Here is a 19,369-nt window from a genome sequence, read left to right on the forward strand (position 1 = left end):
GATGGGATTGGGGATAGATTAGCTGATGCCATCCCCAGAGCCACTTTATGGTTTCACCGGTGATGCAGTAATTTCGATGGGACGTATAAGACTCCCACTCACAGTTGGTGAATCAGATTCTCAGGCCACAATAAGGGCAGACTTCCTTGTCATCGATAGCCCCTCTGCATACAACGTCATCATAGGGAGGCTTGCCATGAACGACTTGAATCTAGTTATCTCAACTAGAGCCCTGGCATTAAAGTTCCCGACTTCAAATGGGACCGGATGCGTAAGGGGCAAGTAGTATTAGGCAAGACGCTGCTATGAGGAGGCATTGAAAATAAGACTCAAAGGAAAAAAGATCAATATGGTCTTTGGAGGGGAAGAACGAGTCATCAATAGCAAAGGAGTTAATCACGACCTGAACCCACCCGAGGTGGACTATGACCGAGCTGCCAGCTCGATAGATGAGTTGGAAGACATTGTGGTCAGTGACATCGATGTTGAAAGATGCCTCAAGTTGGGCAAGGGTCTTTCCCTCGAGGTAAAGTCCCAATTGATTAATTTTCTTAAGGCTAATTTAGACGTATTTGCCTGGAACCATGAAGATATGGTGGGAATAAACCCAAACGTGATGCCACATAGACTGAATATTGATCCCAACCATAAGCAGTTCGTCAGAAGAGGAGACCTATGACGACTGATAAGACCATGTGGCATCACGTTTGGGTTTATTCCCACCATATTTTCATAGTTCCAGGCGAAGGGATTCCCAAGAATAGTAGTGTTCGTGATAAGACTTATGAAGGGAGTCAATTGGGAATGGGTCAAAAACACTGACGTCGTTTTTGTTTGAAGAAATACTTTGATTTCTAAGTTGAATTCAGGAGCCTAAGGCCTGAAGTTTGGGCAACCATGTTGGATAAGTCACACCAAATTGAGTCTTGAGGAGTGAGATGATATCTCTTGAGGAAGGTGTTCTGGGGACACCATAATGTTAAAGAATGAGGTGGAATTTCGAGGACGAAATTTATTTTTAAGGGGGGGAGGATGTAATATCCCGGATTTTCAAACTCAAATATGATGTAATACCTGAGGTTATTAGGTTCTAATACTTGAGGAAATAGGTTCTTTCAAGGGATTATAGAAGCCTTGAGACAAAGGTTCAATTTCTGAACCAGTGGCAAAATCATAAATACTGAAGTTCGGGTAAAAGTATAATTTACCTAAAATCTTGGGGTGCTAAGTATAATTTATCCATTTTTTAGGGACTAAAAAGTGCAATTAAAAATGGCTTTGGGATCAAGTTGCAATGGTCTAAGTGTAAATTATCCGAAAAGTTTAGGCCAAGATGTAGTTCTTGAAACCTTAAAAATATCTCTTCAAGGTATCATGGATTTCAAATTCAAATCAAATGGAGCTTTGGATTCCAAACTCTACTAAATTCAATTAAGAGACGAGTGGTGCATTTGGGTTGGATGGACATGGGAGAAATGATGAAGCCTTATCTTCAATGACATATGTCAATCAACCATAGGCCACTTGGAAGATAAGATAAGGTCACATGATGGCTCATAATGACCCTTTGAGGTGGCATTGCATGATTGGCTAAGAAAAAGCTTACTTAGCTTCAAAGTTTGCAAAAGTCTCCAAACCTTATCTCTAAGAACATGTGGCAAGCATTCATTGGCCACTTGGAGATAGGATTTGAAGTGTAATGATGAGAAATGTGGAAAATGCAATTAACCGTGTGGGATGTAGTTGTAATGATGGGAAATGTAGAAAATGTAATTTACTATGTGGGATGTAATGATGGGGAATCTTGAAAATCTAATTAAGCATGTGGAGGCACAAATCCCTAGGGACACATGGCATATTTTAATTGGATGCTCATGGATGGAATGATGACGCGACATGTGACGCGATTTGGTTCGCCGAAGTTTCCTATAAATAAGGGCTTTGGGGTTATTCATTTTGGGCACCAAGTAAGGAGGAAAAGGAAGGGAGTTTGAGAGAGGAAATGCTGTAGAAAAGAAGGGAGAAAGTTGAGGGAGAATAAGCCTTGACAGAATTTTTGGGTCTTTCTCGAAATTCATGCCAAGCAGTAAGAAAAACTATGAGAAAACCCATTTCGCTCGTTGTAAACAGTGCTTCCTAAGGTAATCGATCAAGGTGAGTGATTCCTGCATGTTTTGTGGCATTTTGAACATTTGTTGCTTCACTTGTGTGTGGATGTTGGCTTGCATATCATGCCTTTGTGGCTTACATGTCATATTTTCCCTTGGCTATGCATATTCCTTCTGCTTTGTCATATATCATGTTTGTGTTGGTGACTGTGGCTAGTTGTTGGGCCATCATGGAAGAACTCGTGCTCTTACGGTGAGCCAGGGGTGACTATGATGACTGCGGGGGTGATTGCAACACCTTGGCATTGCTACCATAGGGGTGGATTTCATAATGGCATTATTGCATTTGCACGCATGTATTCTCATTTTCTGAGTCACTCACTTAGATGTCATTATCTAACTCGGGTGTTTCATACCCTTGGGATATTCAACGTCCCAGGTTTCTCAGAAGTGCCAGGAGTTCCAGGTTCTAGTTCGTGCAAGGGAAAAAAGGTGGTGCTTGGCTAGCTTTGGGTTTTGCAGCTAGCTTTTGGTTTTATTTCATTATGTAATTCAAGTGATGTATTGTAATAGCAGATAGGATGATCGAGCTTGTATTAAATGTGTGGATGTCCTATAGTTGTACTAAGGGTTGTGTGGGTGTAATATCTCAATTGGTGCACTTCAAATGTTGTATGGGGAAGGTGCCATGATAAGGGTTTATTCGCTAGCTTGGGCATGTGTTGCAGTTGCAACTAGAAGTAGTGAGTTACATCTTTGGGGTTTATTGAAAGTTGTGAAAGTTGTATCCATTTCTTGTACTTATAAAGGAAATTCAGTGGAAACCCTTTTATTTAGCTTTGGTTAAGCTTTCAAGTTTGATCCAACGCTTTCGTTGGTAAGGGTTTCCATAACGCCCATAGGTGATGTCTGCTTATGTTCCATGTTGTTGTGTATTTGGAAAAGTGGGGCGTTACAAAGTAGATGATCGTCTAAGTATGCTATCAGCCCAACACTAGTGCGAGAAGAAGACCTGGTGCAGTACCTAGTGTATTATGTGAGCCACAGACTACTAGATGTTGAAATAAGGTACACCCCCATGGAGAAGCTCACCTATTCCTTAGTGGTCGCTTCAAGGAAGCTACGCCCCTATTTCGAAGCCCATTAGATTGGCGTATTAACCAAGTACCCACAAAAGCAGATCTTGTAGAAGCCCGACTCGTCTAGCTGTTTACTCAAGTGGGCCATTAAGCTCACTCAATTTAACATAGAATACAAACCAAGGTCGGTCGTCAAAGGGCAGGTGCTGGAAGATTTTGTCGTGGAGTTCGTGGGCCCAGTAGAGGAGGAGCCTGTCTCTGTAGTAATTCCAGTCTGGGAGTTATTTATGGATGGGTCTTCCAGTGAGCATGAATCTGGAGCTGGTGTACTCTTGATAAGCTCGGAGGGACACAAGATCCCCTATGCGCTAAGATTTGGGTTTAAGGCAACCAACAATGAGGTCGAGTACGAGGCATTGTTGGCAGGTCTACATTTGGTAAGAGAAGTGAAGGCAGAACGGTTAGCAATTTTTAGTTACTCCCAGCTTGTAGTCTGTCAAATACAAGAGGAATATCAAGCAAAGGGCCCGAAGATGGTAGCCTACCTCTAGAAAGTTTAGGAACTAATTCGCCTCTTCGAGGAGTGAAAGTTGAATCAAGTACCAAGCCAGAACTCTCAAGCTGATGCTCTCGCTCGCTTGGCATCTGTAAGAGACGTCGACTCCTTAAGGGCTATTCCCGTGGAGTTCCTAGCAGCACCGAGCACGGAAGGACAAGGTGAGGCATTTGAAATCGAGCTGAGGCCGAATTCATGGATGAGAACCATCATTAACTATTTGCAAGAAGAAAAATTACCAGGTGACAAGTTAGAAGCACGACATACATGAGCTCAGGCTGCCAGATACTACATTCACAATGATATGTTGTACAAAAGGGGGTTCTCAGCCCCATTACTGAGATGCATCGATGAGCCCGATTGCCAGGAAGTTCTCATAGAAATCCATGCTGGTCACTGTGGCAATCATGCTAGGGGGGTATCATTGGCTCAAAAGGTACTTCACTAGGGGTTTTACTGGCCTACCATAAAGAAAGATGCTACAAATTTGGTGAAGAGGTACGACACATACCAAAGATTTGCAAAGATACCGTGAGCTCCACCCACCTATCTGCAACAGATGAGAAACCCATAGCCTTTCGCTATGTGGGGTATTGACCTGATCGGGCCACTTCCTACAGCTCACGACGGATGTAAGCATGCTATAGTGGTTGTTGATTACTTTACCAAGTGGGCAGAAGCAAAGGAGCTCACACAGATATCCACAACAAAGGTAGAAAAGTTTGTATGGAGCAATATCATCTGCAGATTTGGAGTCTCTCAATAGATAGTCACAGATAATGGAACCCAGTTCACCAACAAGCAGTTCATCCAATTTTGCGAATCGCTAGGGATCCAGAAGAGCTTCACAGTTGTGGACCACCCGCAAGCCAACAGACAAGTCGAAGCTATCAACAAAATAATCAATCAGATATTGAAGACAAAGTTAGAGGCCAGAAAGAGAGCCTGGGTGGACGAACAACAAACTGTGCTCTGGTCCTACCGGACTACAGTTCACACCACCATGGGAGAAACTCCTTTTTCTATGGTATATGGGTCTGAGGCAATGATCCTGGCAGAGAATGAAGTGATCAGTCAGCGACGAACCATCTTCGACCCAAAGAACAGTGACCAGTTGCTGGCCACAAACCTTGATTTACTTGAGGAGGCAAGGGAGCTAGCTCGCATGAGAGCAACGACCTACCATCGGTGTGTAGCAAGATACTATAACCGGAGGGTTTGGGTCCAGTGCTACAATGTCGGCGACCTCGTGCTACGCCTTATTTTACCTGGAGCTTGTAAGACCAGCGACGAGACATTGGGCCCAAACTAGGAAGGCCCCTATACTATAAAAGAAAGCCTTAGCAATGGAGCGTATCACTTGGCTGACATGGATGGAGCCATTCTTCCACGGGCTTGGAACACGGAGCACCTAATGCCATATTTCCGATAAGTAAGCATTTCTCTTTCATATGATATTAGTTATCAATTGACATCTCATTTTTGCCAATATTGCTTTGTTAATAAATTGAGCATGCGATTTATGTGATATTAATGTGTCTTGTTTCTTGCCGAATCTTATTACATCCACATTTTGTTTGTTTAAAATAAGAATCAAGAGATAGTATGGGGTATGAGGGCTATGGTTTGCGAGCTAGGGCCCATTCAACTTGGCTTACATACCACGGTTTGAGGCTTACCTGAGCATTCATCATAGTCCTCACCCCGGACCATGGTTTGTAAAATGGAATCCATTCATCTTGACCACAATGTCATGGTTTAGTGTTCTTCAAAACAACCGTCTCAGCAACCACTTCCATCAAACTATCTCGAGTTAAGGTTCACTAGCTGAGATTCTTTCATCCTAACTTAAGTCATGGTCTACAACCTACCTGGGTGTTCCTATTCATTTCATTTGAAACTTGTGAAAGCCACGGTGTGTTAGTTGAGGTCACAGTACGATCTGCCTGGACACATAGCTTGGCAACACAAGACAATAAAATAATAAGCCATGGTATATTAGCTGGGGTCAACTTATGATCCATCTGAACATATAACTTAGCGATAAAAATGGGAGTTCCACTAAATGAGGTCTTTTCATCTTGGCTCAAGCTATAGTCTGCGACCTGCCACGGTGTTTGTTCCTTGCTAGTCGAACTCGCAAGAAGCCACGATGTGTTAACTGAGATCGCAACACAATCTGCTTGGACATGTATATTGGCAAGGCTTCCATCATGGCCCATATGTTATTTCGTCAGAGCGTGTTGACTAAGGATTGCCTAAATTCGCCTGAAGTATGGAAAATCACACCTTACTGGATATGCATTTATGGTTATTACGTCTATTATTAATGACCTATCTTTAATCTCGCTAATTTACGAGCTGGGAATTTTTTTGATCTATCTGGGCTTATCATACTCAAGTTATATTCTTGAAGACTTCTTTTAAGTTATACCTTCGGGACTATCTAGATACACAGAAACTTCCTTAAGCTCGTTTCAAATTATATTGTGAAGATTGGTTCATTTATTTTGCCAAGACTTTGACAAAAGGCAAGATTGATTGGCTTATGTTTGTGAGGAAATTTAGAGAAAAGGACATGGGTTCAGAAAAATACTCCATTGAATGAGCATTTGTGTTTACAAAGCAATGCAAAAAGGAAAAACAAAAAAAGCCTAGCTAAGGGGATCGGTAGCTTCAGCAGGTTGGACTTCGGAAGCTTCGACTTCAGTGGCTTCAACGGATTGAACCTCGGCGTTGGCAGCTGGCGAAATGACCTCGATTAAATCTAACGGGATGGACGCCTCGACATCTTTAGCAGCTTCGGTAGTGTACCTTTTCACCTCCTTAACGGCTTGCTCCCCGAAGAAGGAGAAATCCATCTCAGGATGGTTTAGCCAGAGGGTGTAAAGGAACGCCGAGCATGTGTCAAACTTGGTTTCCTTGCATGCTAAATCTATCTGAGCTTCCACCTCCGCCTTGATATCATTGATGGCCCTATTTGCAATCTGTTTGCACCGTTAGCTCAATCGTCGGCCTGCTTCCGCTTGTCTTTGATTTTCTCCAACTCCGCCTCGGCAGATTTCAACCTGTCTTAGGCTTTTCGCAGCTCCTCCTTAGCCTTATTCAGCTCGCTGGTAAGCTTAGAGTTAGCAGATTCCAACATGTTCTTCTCCCGACGGAGCTCCTCCTCATAATCTTTATTTCTTTATTGCGCGTCACGCAACTCCACTTCAAGGCCTTTAACGACCTTCCAGAGCTCGGCAAGTTGGGAAATGGATGTTGCCTGGATCCACCCCTCGTAATCCTGCTCTAGTTTCCTGGCCTTCATAGCAACAAGAGAAGTCTATAAGACACAAAGTGTTAACTCGATAAAAGTAACAAAGCCAGGGAATAAAATGGGACTTACCAGGAAACTGTGGCGAGCTATGTAGCGGAATAAAGCGGTCCTTTTCACCTCGCCTTGATCCAAGGTTTGAGCGAACATGCTTATGAGTTCGGGCATTTCGTCCATAAGGGCATGAAAGTAAAGCGATTCGGGCATCGGCTCTTCGATGGGCTCTTGGGTCACCATTTCCTCAGAGACTCTGACCTTCTTTCCTTTATCACTCTTCTGCAGCTGGTCCGGTCCTCTTTTTAACCCGATTGCAGGAGCGTTGGAAGTCTCCCTCGCGATCTCCTTTTCACGAGTTTTGCTTGAACCCTGGTCGCGGGGGACAAGAGCTCTCTATTCCTATTGGGATCGCTGCTTCTGTCGTGACGGATGTTATTATTTGGGTTTCTATTGTTATTGGTGGCATTAAGGAAGGCGTGACTTTGGTTGCTGCTATTCTGACCTCTCGCCTCGCAAGCTTGAGCTCAGAATCATGGACAAAGTAGTGCCTGATCTGGTCCCGGATCTCTTTGGCATGGTAAGGTTGAGATCTACCATATCTTCGGCTCGACTTTTTTCCCCCTTGTTGCTACTAGACTTAAGGACTTGGAAGGCGGACGGGAGGACTTTCGCACCCAGAACCTTGATGTGATTCCCATTTATAATCTTGACGTTGAGAAGGGGCACGAGCTCGTGTTCTCTGAACAGCTTTTCTGTAAGCTCGAGATCCTCTGAACCTAACCCCGCAGCAACAAGCTTATTGAGGATGTTGATCTCGTCAGCTGGCAAAATTGGCCTCCCGTTCCCAAACTCTACATCACAGGATGAGGACGTCAAGGCATATATATGAAAAGTAAAAGAGCCCCATGCGAGCTAATATGCTCTTACCTGGGGTCAATGCGAAGTTGAGGCTTCTGAGTGACGAAAGCAAAGGGCAAGAAGCGAAGAACCAACTAGACTTATAGTCGCCCACGTTGAATTTCCCCTTCGCTCTTCCCTGAGGAAGGATAGCCTTGTATTGAGAAGGACGAGCTGCCAGATAGTACAACCCATCTTTGGTATTTTTAAAAGAAAAAAGAAACTTTACTAGTTTTGGTGATGGGGGAGGAAGTTTGTTCCTAAGAAATAAGACCGTTAGGGAAGTGAGTTGGGTATAAGAATTTGGTGTCAATTTAAAAGGTGCGAGCTTGACCTCGTTCAAGAGGTCAAGAAGGTATGGAGCTACATAGAACCTAAACCCAGACTCAAGGTGCTAGGGGTTAATGGCTATGAAGCCAGGTGGTGGATAGGCTGCGTGAGAGTTCGATACAGGGATATACACTCAGCAATTCATCGGGAAACGAAACTCCCGAGTACAAGTCCCCACCTCAAGGAACTTGGCGTAGGAGGGAAATCTTTTAAAAACCTCTTGCCCCTGGCTCCCTTCAACGACCTCCATAGCTCGTGAGATCGCTCCCTCAATGTTTTGTATCTCTATTACGAGGCAATCTTCAGAATTCAAAGTATCGTCCTCTCCTATGATATGTTTGCAACGCTTTTGACCCAAGTTCTCTTGAGTAGTATCAGACATCTACAGAGGAAGAAAAAAACAATTAGGCCATAGCTCATGGACCAAACTTTAAAGAACTAGAAGAAACACTAAAGGTGCTCTCTACTTAACAGGTCACGCGCTTTGCAACAGGGTGCCGCCTAATGCAAAGAGGCTACAACTGCAAGCCCGTTATTCCATGGAAGACTAATCCTAAGGTCTTTGAGCCCGAAGGCTCTGTGAACTCCTAACAAACCAACTCTAATCAATCCCCCGAAAAATAGAAGCATCATTGATAGAATCAAGAAGATTGAAGAACCGTCGAAGGTTAACCGATGATTAGTAGTCTGGCAAAAGAAAAAGACGAAGGCCATGAAAAGCTTACCAATCACTAACTCTCTCACCGGAGTAAGGACTTAGGACAAACTTCAGGTAGGAATGGTTTGCACCTAAACGACTGTAGTTGGAAGGACCTGGTCACAGTGAAAGCTTCAGAGACAAGGAGAAGGCGAGAGCAAAAAATTTCAAAGTCGAGTGAAAGAGACGACAGTAAAGCCTCTTGGCTATTTATGCCTTTAACTCGATCGCTCTCAGCTATTAGATCAAGCCGGTGTATGGCGTGCCCTGCATCCTTCCGACACGCGACTACCCATGGGTCCCACAGTCATCATCACACGCAGTAATGGGGGGTGTGCGCATTAAATACGCTACAGACAAGGCACGCTGCATGAAATGGCATGATCTGGAGCGATTGGGCAGAAGTTCAAAAGGCTAATTGACAACTGGAGTAATTGGCAACACATCAGCTCCCGGTCCGAAGATCGCACTGCTAGCTGGGGGGCTTGTGTTACGGGTATTTCCCACACTACTCCTTATAGGTTGGACTCTATTCGGCAGCCCAGCCCAATCACTTAAGGCCCAGTGGGCTCAAAGCTAAGCTCATCGGGGTAGGCTCACACATCGCTGAAACCCTAGCTCAGATTGCAAGATCAAGTGAGCTCCCAGCGATGCTTCCAGCGAGCTCCTAGCGATACTTCCAGTTCGCTGGTGTAATTGATCAGCTCGCGTAACAAGAAGACCACGGAGTAACCAGAGAACAGTGGTAGACTAGGTGTTGTCCTAGCTAGGCCGTTCAAGCCCAACCTAGTCCCATTCTCTCAGCCCATTTGTTTGGGCCATACTAGTCCCATCTCGGCCTTTGCAACAGCATTACTGTAGCCATTTTTGGGTTTCTGCGCGCTCGCCTCAGATCCCATCCTCATTAATGGCAGATCCCATCCGCATTAATGAGAGTCTCGTCGGCACTATGCATCCATCTGGGTACCGCCGCCGGCGCTGGATATTCAGTCCCATCACCTGCAGACGTATGACGCATGCAAGAAGACATCTCCTCCTCCTATATATCAGCCAACTCTTTTAAGAGCCAAGGTATGCTCTCTCTGCCAACTTGCTTAAATTCTGCACCTTTGTACTCGCTTACTTACTTAAGCGTCGGAGTATTTTGCAGGGGCCAATCGGCTGGCGAATCAACAAAAACTAGATCATATCCTTCTCTCTTTCGGATTCATTATATCAGTGCGAACCAACGAATCACGGTCTACAAATTCCGAACATCGACAATCTCAAATATGTCTAAATTATGAGATGCCTCAGTGAAATTCCTTCTAAATATTCCTCAAAATGTGGTCATTAAATTTAACATCCACTGTTTGTGTAAAAGATCAATACCAACTCGTCAATGAACAAAAACGCATGGTGTGGTCATTTTGATTGTATGAGAACTAATCATGAATTTAAGCTATGAGCACGAATGCAAGTAAATGTATACTAACACTGGTTAAATGAATTCACAAAAATCATATGATGGGAAAATTAATTATTAAATCTATAATACTCTAGGAAAAATAATTATTAAATCTATAATACTCCTCAACTTGAAAATCAAGATTTAACCTTAAATAGCATCTCTAAAAATTATTCATGTGTTGTAATTTACATCAATCATTTATGTGTCATAAGTTACATCTTGAATGTGGTAAATGTTGAAGTAAGATATGTTGAATCTATTTGATGATGGTAAATTCGATATAGGTAAGTGGTGTTGTAAGTATGAATATTTGGGGAAACAAGAATTTAAATGCATGTGGTTGGTAAATGCATACATGATGCATACATGCACATGTTATATATATATATATATATAGTTTGAGCACCTATTATTTTATGTTGAGAGAGAAAGGGTACCCTAGAGCACTTGGCGCGAGACGATGTGGCCATAGCCCGGCAGGTTGGCTCTATATTTATTTGTAAGGTTTTATTGAAATTATGCACTTTTGCATGCATTGATTGATGATTGAGAGCCGGGTGAAATGATGCACTCTTGCATGTATTGATTGATGGCTTGCGAGATTTGATATTGACATTGAGATTTTATGCACATTTGCATAGTGGTACATGGTGACATGATATATTTAAGTTGAATTGATAAACTTCTAAATTATGAATCTCGTATATAACTGTGGAGTCCTTGAGTAGGGATGGCAATTGCAACCAAAACCGTGGGGAACCGAACTGAAATCGAATCGGTCAATGCGATTAAAAATCGTTTGACTGGGTAATGGTTTAGTTTGGGGAAAAATCAAACATTGTTTCAATGAGTATGGTTTGGTTATAGTTTTCACTAAAACTAGACCAAAACCCGAACCGAATGATGGGTAACTGAGCCAAACCAAACCAAACTGAATCGAACATATATATAATATAATATGTATAATATCTATATTATATACAACCCAGCCCAATTGCCTTGCTTACAAACCCTTCTCCCCTTCTCTTCTCATTCCTTTTCTCTCCTCCTTCATAAGTTGATGGGTGTTGCTGCAGTGTTAGATCCTAGGTATAAGATGACTTTTCTTGACTTTTACTCTCCTAAGGTCTATCCTTATGACTATGATGAACAAATTAGCAGCATCAAGTACCTTTTTTATGATTTGATGAAGGAATATCACATTAAAAAGAACAAAGTGAATGATGTGAATAACCAATAATGTACATTGGATGGGAGCGTCACTCCAACTCCAAGAGAGAATTTCATTTCTTTTGATGATGAATATCAATCTTTTCTTAAAAAGAGGAAAACTACTAAAGTTACTAGTTTCAGAATTGAATTGGAACTTTACTTTGATGGAGATGTTATAGTTGATAATTGTCAGTTTAATATTTTACTTTGGTGGAAAGTGAATGGAGTGAAATATCCTATCTTACAAACTATTGCAAGAGATACATTAGCCATTCCTGTATCTACTGTTGCTTCGAAGTTGGCATTCAGTTCTAGTGGGAGACTGGTGAGTCCTCATCGTAATCGACTTAATCCAAAGACAATAAAAGCATTGATGTGTGCCCAAAGTTGATTATCAAATTAAGTGGAAAAAGGTGAATTTATTTCATTTACTAGTTATTTTTTATTGTTAAGACTACATTTTCATATTAATTTATTTTTTATATTTATAATTTTGTTTGATAGAGTTGGCTCATTCATTTTAGATGGATATGCATCAATTTACGAAGAAGATATTAATGTTGTTAATGAAGGTATTAACTTTCATAGCTAATTTTTTTTAGTTTAAATTACAATATAATTATGCAAATATTAATTTATTGATCTTAACAATTGTAAGTTTGGAGATATGATTTTATATCCAAGAAGTTTTGTAACTTTATGCAAGAATAAGATAACTTTATTAGAATTTATCTTTGTTTGTTGTGAAATTATCAAAAAAATTTATAAATGCTATTTGTCTTTGTTTGTTGGTATGGATTAACCTAAAAAAACCATGGTTAAACCGAAACCGATCCGAAATCGAATGGTTTGGTTGTGGTTTTAAATTTTTAAAACTAAATGGGTAATGGTTTGGTTTTGGTTTTAGTAATTTAAGTTTGGTTCGGTTATGGTTTTGGCAAAAATCGAAACCAAACCGAACCATTGCCAACCCTATCCTTGAGTACTCTTCTTGGTGTCATCATGTCCTTGGATCCTATATATATTGTTCATTGTTTCTCGAACTTGTTGAGCCTTGTGGCTTACTGATCTTCTTTGCCATACTAGGTAAAAGAAAGACTATTATTGGGGGCGAGTCCAATAGGACTACAACCCAGGAATAGTGGTGTACGGAGACGCATCCTAATTTCAAATATCCTAGTTAGTGATTTGGTGAGGTTTATAGTGATGAGGATTTGTTATGTCTATTGACATTTGAACCTCTTATTATTTTATATAGCTATCGAGCCTAGAGTTATGAGATATTAAAAATATAATTAAATTTTATTTAAATTTTTGCTACTAAAAATGAAATGAGTTGTTATTTGAATTCAGTTTTGTTCTATATTATCTCTGTAATGATCTTCTTTCGAGTATCCTATATTAAGTGGGAATATTCGGAAGCGGGCCTTACATCATTGTTTAACTCTTTTATATATATCCATTATTTACCTAATAAACTTTGCTATAAAAGCAATTTACCACATCAATTGGTATATTAATACCCAACCGGTGATATTATAATTGTTTACAATAAATAGTATTTGTAAAGGGAACACAACAAATGTGTATAAAAGAAAATTAAACCAAAGCAGAATCATTTGTCAATGGAAATGTTGATTTTCCCCATTTGTCACTTCCACTTAGTTTGCTGGACACGAGAGTTGACTTCAAATTCTATCCCAAAGGGGACATTTTTACTTCTAAGTCATTCAATTAGGGTGTACAAATGACGGGATAACCAATTAAATTAAATTAAACTGATCAATTAAATTAAAAAAATCGAACTAATCGATAATTGAAAAAATCAAACACAAACTGTATGAACTGAACCAAATTGAAGAAACGCAAAAAAATCGAAGAAAATTGAAGTAATCGATAAAAAATATATAAAATTGAAGAAAAATGACATTGTTTGATAACAACATTGTTTTAAACTTTGGTCAGTTCGGTTAGTTCAGTTCTTTAAACCATAATTCAAAAACTGAACTTTTGAAAAAAAATTAACCATATAGAACCAATACAAGAAAAAAATCGAACTGAACTGACAAGTTTGGTTGTTCCAGTTTAGTTAGTTCGGGTAAACCGAATTTTTACGCTCCTTAACATTCAATTGCTTTAATTTTTGTGTGTTTATTTAGTGTATTTTATTTGTGAATTACTTGGTGTGAATTATTAGGTTATCTAATAACCTTATATAGATAAAAACAAGTACTAAGCGCAAATTCTTGAAAATATATAGGAAATTACAAAATATGAATAAATTACAGGGTTAGTTCTTAAATTTTGTAATTTAATTTTTGTTACCATAACTATTAAATTTTAATTTTTATTATAATTCAATTCTTCTTTTAATTTTTGTCAAATTCTTTTAACAACAACTAACATGATAAACATTAATATAAATTTAAAAATCATTTGATTGTAGGATTTATGCTTAATTTTAACATTAAATGATTTTAGATCTATATTAATATATATCGCGTTAGTTTTTATTAACAGAATGTGATGAGAAATCAAAAGTTGGATTGAATTATAACAAAAACAAAAGTTTAGAGGATGTGATGTTGACAAAAATTAAAGTATAATAACTAATTTTTTACAGAATACAAAATTCAATGACTAATAATATAATTTATATCATAAAATATGGTGATAATAATATCACTTTGACATTTTTATAAGTGTAAATTGCCCTTAGACGTTTTTGTCCTTTTTGACCTTTTTGTCCTTTAAATTGCTTACATAGACACTCCCTATACTATAAAAGTAAGTCTAGAAGTTCTAGTGATTTAATTTTTTAAAAAATATTCCTTTCATCATTAATAATGTTAATTAAACTTTAGTTAAGTTAATTTATTCTAATTACCCCTAATTAAATTAAATTTAAATCAAACTTAACCAAAAATACAATATAAGATATAAAATTAAACCACATGCAATTTGAGAAAAAAAATCACTTTTTTAAAACTATAGTTAGTTTTATTTTTGTTGTATAAGTTATGACATTTTAAAATTTTTATTTTTTGAATCCAACCTCCTTCACCATATACGCACGTTACTATTACTAAATCTCGAATTTATTTTTCAATTATCTCAAAATAATTAGTAAAACACATGATACAATCTTCTGACAATCGACTAGAGTCAATTAACTTTCTATTTATAAATTCTTACTTATTTCTCTTGTATACATCTTCTTATGGTCTTAGCTACACTTAACCAATTCCTTCAATTCATCTATACTATTATATAAATAAATATTATGTGTTGGTACTATAAAATCCTAATCAATAAAATATTTTTTCAAAATAATTTTTTATTGTCTAATTATAATAATTAAATTTATTTATTTTAGTGAACAAGTAAAGTCCAGATGGAATCACAAGATCCCTAGAGACTCTTTGGATGGCTAGTCTTTCGCAGGTCTTTGGAAGTACAAAACCAGCTAGAAGGCATATAGGAATTTTTTTTTTTTATGTGAATTCTCCGATACTTAAGTTAAATGAATAATATCTAAAAATATGAGTGTGAATGTATATATGCTATATGGGGTATGTATGTTCTGGATGAGAGTCTTCGAATTGATTGTCTCCCAAAAGGTTTTACGTGGTTCAGGTGCCAATTCCTAAAACGCAAGACCCAAAGCCTTCGCAATTTTCTGCTTTCGCCTTGGGACTCAATTATTGACTGCAACATTCATATCAGTATTTAAAAAATAAATCCAATTTCAGTGTTTCTCCCCTTCATTTTCATCTATTTCCCTTCGCCAGAAGGAAAGGGAAACGCAATCAAAGATGAGATAAAACTTCCGTCATCTTCAAACAAAACTCTGCATGTACAAATGGGAGCTCCATACTATATACATCAGCCAGTATAATTTCTTGACATCATATGTGTCAATATCAAAACAAGTAGATGAGGAGAAAACAAAATCAAACAACTCACCGGTGAACCACGAGCCCGATCCTTGTGCACTGGAGACATCTTTTTTCGGTGTTTGAAAATGAAGCCTTAGCCACTGGAAATGGATGTGGAAGAGCCACTAACCCATCTGTGAGCATTGGCTACAGAATCGGGTGAGGGTGGCACCTTGCCACTCTTCAACAACACAGCATCATCACCCTCAGGGGAAGGATGAGGCCATCTATGATTTAACGGCTCTGAATTGTCAATTTGTTCCCCATTGTTCTCCTCGTCTTTGTAATCTTGAATTTCCTTCAAAGCCTCCAGAACTTCATTCATGCTTGGTCTCATTTCCTTTTCGAGTTGTAGGCATCGAAAAGCCACCTCTGCCACTGAAGTAGTCATCCTTTCGACTGAAGTGTTTGACTCATACCCAAGAGAAGGATCAATCAGCTCATTGAATGCACGGTTCTGGATTCGGTTTATTGCTAAGTTAGCCAAATTAATCTCATGCCTATGTCTGCTAATGTCAACGGCAGGCATGGATGATATGAGCTCAACGAGCACAACTCCAAAGCTATAAACGTCACTCCTATCAGTAAGTTGGTAAGATTGGTAATAGTCCGGATCAACATAGCCGGGAGTCCCCTGTGGAGCTGTAGAGACGTGTGTCACATCGGTTGGGAGGAGTCTTGAAAGCCCAAAATCAGCAACTTTGACAGAAAAATTGTTGTCGAGTAGTATGTTGTCAGTCTTGACATCGCGGTGGATGATATCAGTAGCGTGGAGGTAAGCCAATGCACTGGCAGTTTCCACGGCTATGCTCATCCGAATAGGCCATGTGAGCAAGCCATCCTTGGCTCGGTCGCCATGGATGTGATCGGCCAGAGTGCCATTAGGAATGTACTCATAAACAAGCAACAGTTCCCGGCTGTGGCGTGAAGTGCAGCCATAGAGGGAAACAAGATTGGGATGGCGCAGGCGGGTTAGGATTTCGACTTCATTCAGGAATTGCATCACGCGCCTAGAGTTGTGTTCGTATAGGCGTTTAACTGCCACTTCCCTTCCATCCTGAAGTATCCCTGGTTGAGAAGAGATCAACAATTGTGATTAGACATGATTCATATGCAGATTCTCAGATTTGATCTTGTAAGTTTGGTGATGCGCTGACAAATATGAACAACTTTAAACCATCTTACCATGGTAGACAGTGCCAAAACCTCCATCTCCGAGTTCAGTGGAAGGATGGAAATTGTCTGTCGCTTGTTCAAGTTCAGCATATTTGAAGACAGGAACTCCGAAGAAGACACGGCTGAATTCAATCTCAGCTGAAGGATCGGCGGAAATGTTCCTTGACAACAGATGTGAAGAGACAAACTTCCGTCTTTTGCATCGACGGATAATAAATACAATAGTCAAGCAAATGGCAAGGACTCCGCCAGTGACTAAAGAACAAACAGGTGGTGGTCATCAGCAACAAGAAAGAAGCAGGGCAGAAACAGAACAACGAAAGAACAAATAGAGAAGTTAGTTTAGAAGGATTTCTTTACCTAAGGGAAGGATCAGTTTGAGGTTTGGCCCTGCAATAAACAGCAGGTTAAGCGAATATAATTGACATTCTAAAACCTTAAAAATAGAAACATTATTAGGTAATAGTCTGATACATATTATTACGGACTCTCCCTAATTAGCTCAAGCTTTTTGGGAGAAAGAGGGACCATGATACTGCTGAAGATAGAGAAGTACCGTTTTTTTCTGCTTTGCAGTGAAATGTTTGGTTGATGTTCTGGCATTGGCCTCCTCTCCAGTGACATTTGAGACAATCCTCGGTCGCTTGAAATTCGGCATAATAGGTACCGTTCAATAGTTTGAATAGATCGTCATCTTTCTCACCAAGTTCAGGTTTCTTTTTAGATGGCGTCGAAGTCAAAGGCTGAAGAATGGTTTCGCAGCCATGAAAAGAATCGGCAGAAGCAGAAACGTTGTGATGATCATCTCGTAGATGCTTGTTGTAGTACAAATTGAAACCATCACAGCCTGTGTAGTTTAAATACTCATCATGTGCGGGAGGGCTATGTCGAGAGCTTTTCTTGCACCTGAAGAGGGTGAGATTGTGAGGGATAGTGAAGGAAATAGAAGGAGAATTGGGTAAGCTCAAATTCCTGATTCCACTGCAATCGCCGGCAAGTGAAAACTCTGGGTCATGGACTTTAACGCTGCCGTTACCGCTGGGCCTGGATGAGATTTCAGTTATCCAAAAAAATTCATTTCCGCAAGTGATTCCTCCTACAGGATGTTCGCGATCAAGGCAAAACACAGAGCACAGCCCGCACTGGGGATTGGAGGTATTGGAGAGAGGAAAATAAAGCAGTCGTTCGGAATTTCCGCAGCGAGACGACTTGGGACAGCTAATCTTGATATTATTGTTGCTGTTATCATCAGCAGAAACAGCGGGATGAGACAGGAAATACAAGGCCACAAACGGAAAGAAAGAAACAGCCGCCATCGATATGAACCTTGTAGGTAGCCAAACGCCAACTGTTCACTGCAATTTAATTGGGCTAAAGAGGATGGGAATTACAATACAAGAATCGCTAAATATGCATGTTTGAGATGATGAAATAATGAAGGAATTTGCAGCTCAAGCACGGCAGTGAATTGACCCCGAAGATTTCGTCCCAATCACCACAAAGCATCTCATTGCCTAGTTACGCTAGAAAATCCAATCCAGTAGGGGAGGAGGAGTTTTGAGTTTCCCACACAGCTGCTTCCTCGTCGACCCGCCCCTCCAACTTCCGAAGACTTCTGACTCTTCTTCGTCCATGGGGTAGGGGGCTGTGACGCACCGGCCCCACTACCGTGTGCCACCGTAATCTACGGTTCTAACTCTGGTCTTTCTTGAAAGACGGCTATACCTTGCCAATAAAAGTATTAAAATAATATTAGGCTCCCTGGGTAGGGTCCAGGCTTCACCGCCTTCGACTATCAAAAATTTGATTTTAAAATGTATAAGCAACGAGTACATACCCGACTCTCGAAACCAATTAGGCCCTAAAATATAAATCCAACATGCCCAATAAAGATACTTTAACAGTTAAGCAAATCACATTCTCATAATTACTCATAGCGGGAACCTTAACTTGACCCAAAGCAAATCATAGCCGTTTTCTATAGTCAAGTACAGAGCATATATAATTTACATAAACAACACGTACATGATCTACATTTTCATTGCTCGCAATCACTGTTAACCGGCGACTCTTCCATCACTACCGCTTTCTCTTTTTTAGATCCCGAGCCATCTGTTGGGTTAGTGGGAGTGAGGGGGGTGAGTCCGATGACTTAGTAAAGGCAATATGCAATGTAGTAAATTAATGAGCATGACATCATAGATAATAATGAAGTACAACGTGCATGCAAGCCTATCCACTGCACCTATCTCAGGCTCTAGGTGGCCCCTAGTGGTTTCATCTATGACCATGTCCCAGGACCCTCACGGTCAACAATCCATGCCCTATGCCTAGACACTTCATCAATATCTTATGCAAGCCATGACAAAAGTAATTTACAAGCAAAACATATTAAACCCTAACCTTAATTTGTTTGTTGCTTGGTGACCAACTCTATTTCGTTGCATTAACTGGTAGTGTACCCGCAATGCCCTTACTATAATTATACATATACATGAGGCTAAGTAATTAATTAATTAGCCACTCTCTAAATTCATTAGTTTAACTAATTTACCAATCCCACTAATTATCTTAACTAATTAACTTACTAAACTAATTAATTAAAATAAACTT

At 39.9% G+C, this 19,369-nt stretch overlaps 1 protein-coding gene across 1 annotated transcript; it reads right to left on the reverse strand.

The window, feature by feature from the left end:
• Positions 1 to 15,331: 15,331 nt before the first annotated feature.
• Positions 15,332 to 18,276, reverse strand: LOC127806254 (LEAF RUST 10 DISEASE-RESISTANCE LOCUS RECEPTOR-LIKE PROTEIN KINASE-like 1.1). Its single transcript, XM_052343434.1, has 4 exons — positions 17,313 to 18,276; positions 17,117 to 17,146; positions 16,766 to 17,011; positions 15,332 to 16,648 (listed from the first exon to the last, which is right to left on the reverse strand). Exons 1-4 carry the CDS (start codon positions 18,070 to 18,072, stop codon positions 15,675 to 15,677), a joined length of 2,010 nt encoding a protein of 669 aa, XP_052199394.1. The 5' UTR covers positions 18,073 to 18,276; the 3' UTR covers positions 15,332 to 15,674.
• Between the last annotated feature and the right edge of the window lie 1,093 nt (positions 18,277 to 19,369).

Source organism: Diospyros lotus, chromosome 7, assembly GCF_014633365.1.
Source record: "Diospyros lotus cultivar Yz01 chromosome 7, ASM1463336v1, whole genome shotgun sequence".
Classification (NCBI taxonomy): Eukaryota; Viridiplantae; Streptophyta; class Magnoliopsida; order Ericales; family Ebenaceae; genus Diospyros; species Diospyros lotus.

Coding starts and splice junctions, on each gene's coding strand:
- LOC127806254 (XM_052343434.1), bottom strand. CDS start 18,072: ATGGCGGCTGTTTCTTTCTTTCCGTTTGTGGCCTTGTATTTCCTGTCT. Junction 17,147..17,312: donor CTGCAAAGCAGAAAAAAACG/GTACTTCTCTAT, acceptor TGTTTATTGCAG/GGCCAAACCTCAAACTGATC. Junction 17,012..17,116: donor CAAACTGATCCTTCCCTTAG/GTAAAGAAATCC, acceptor TTTGTTCTTTAG/TCACTGGCGGAGTCCTTGCC.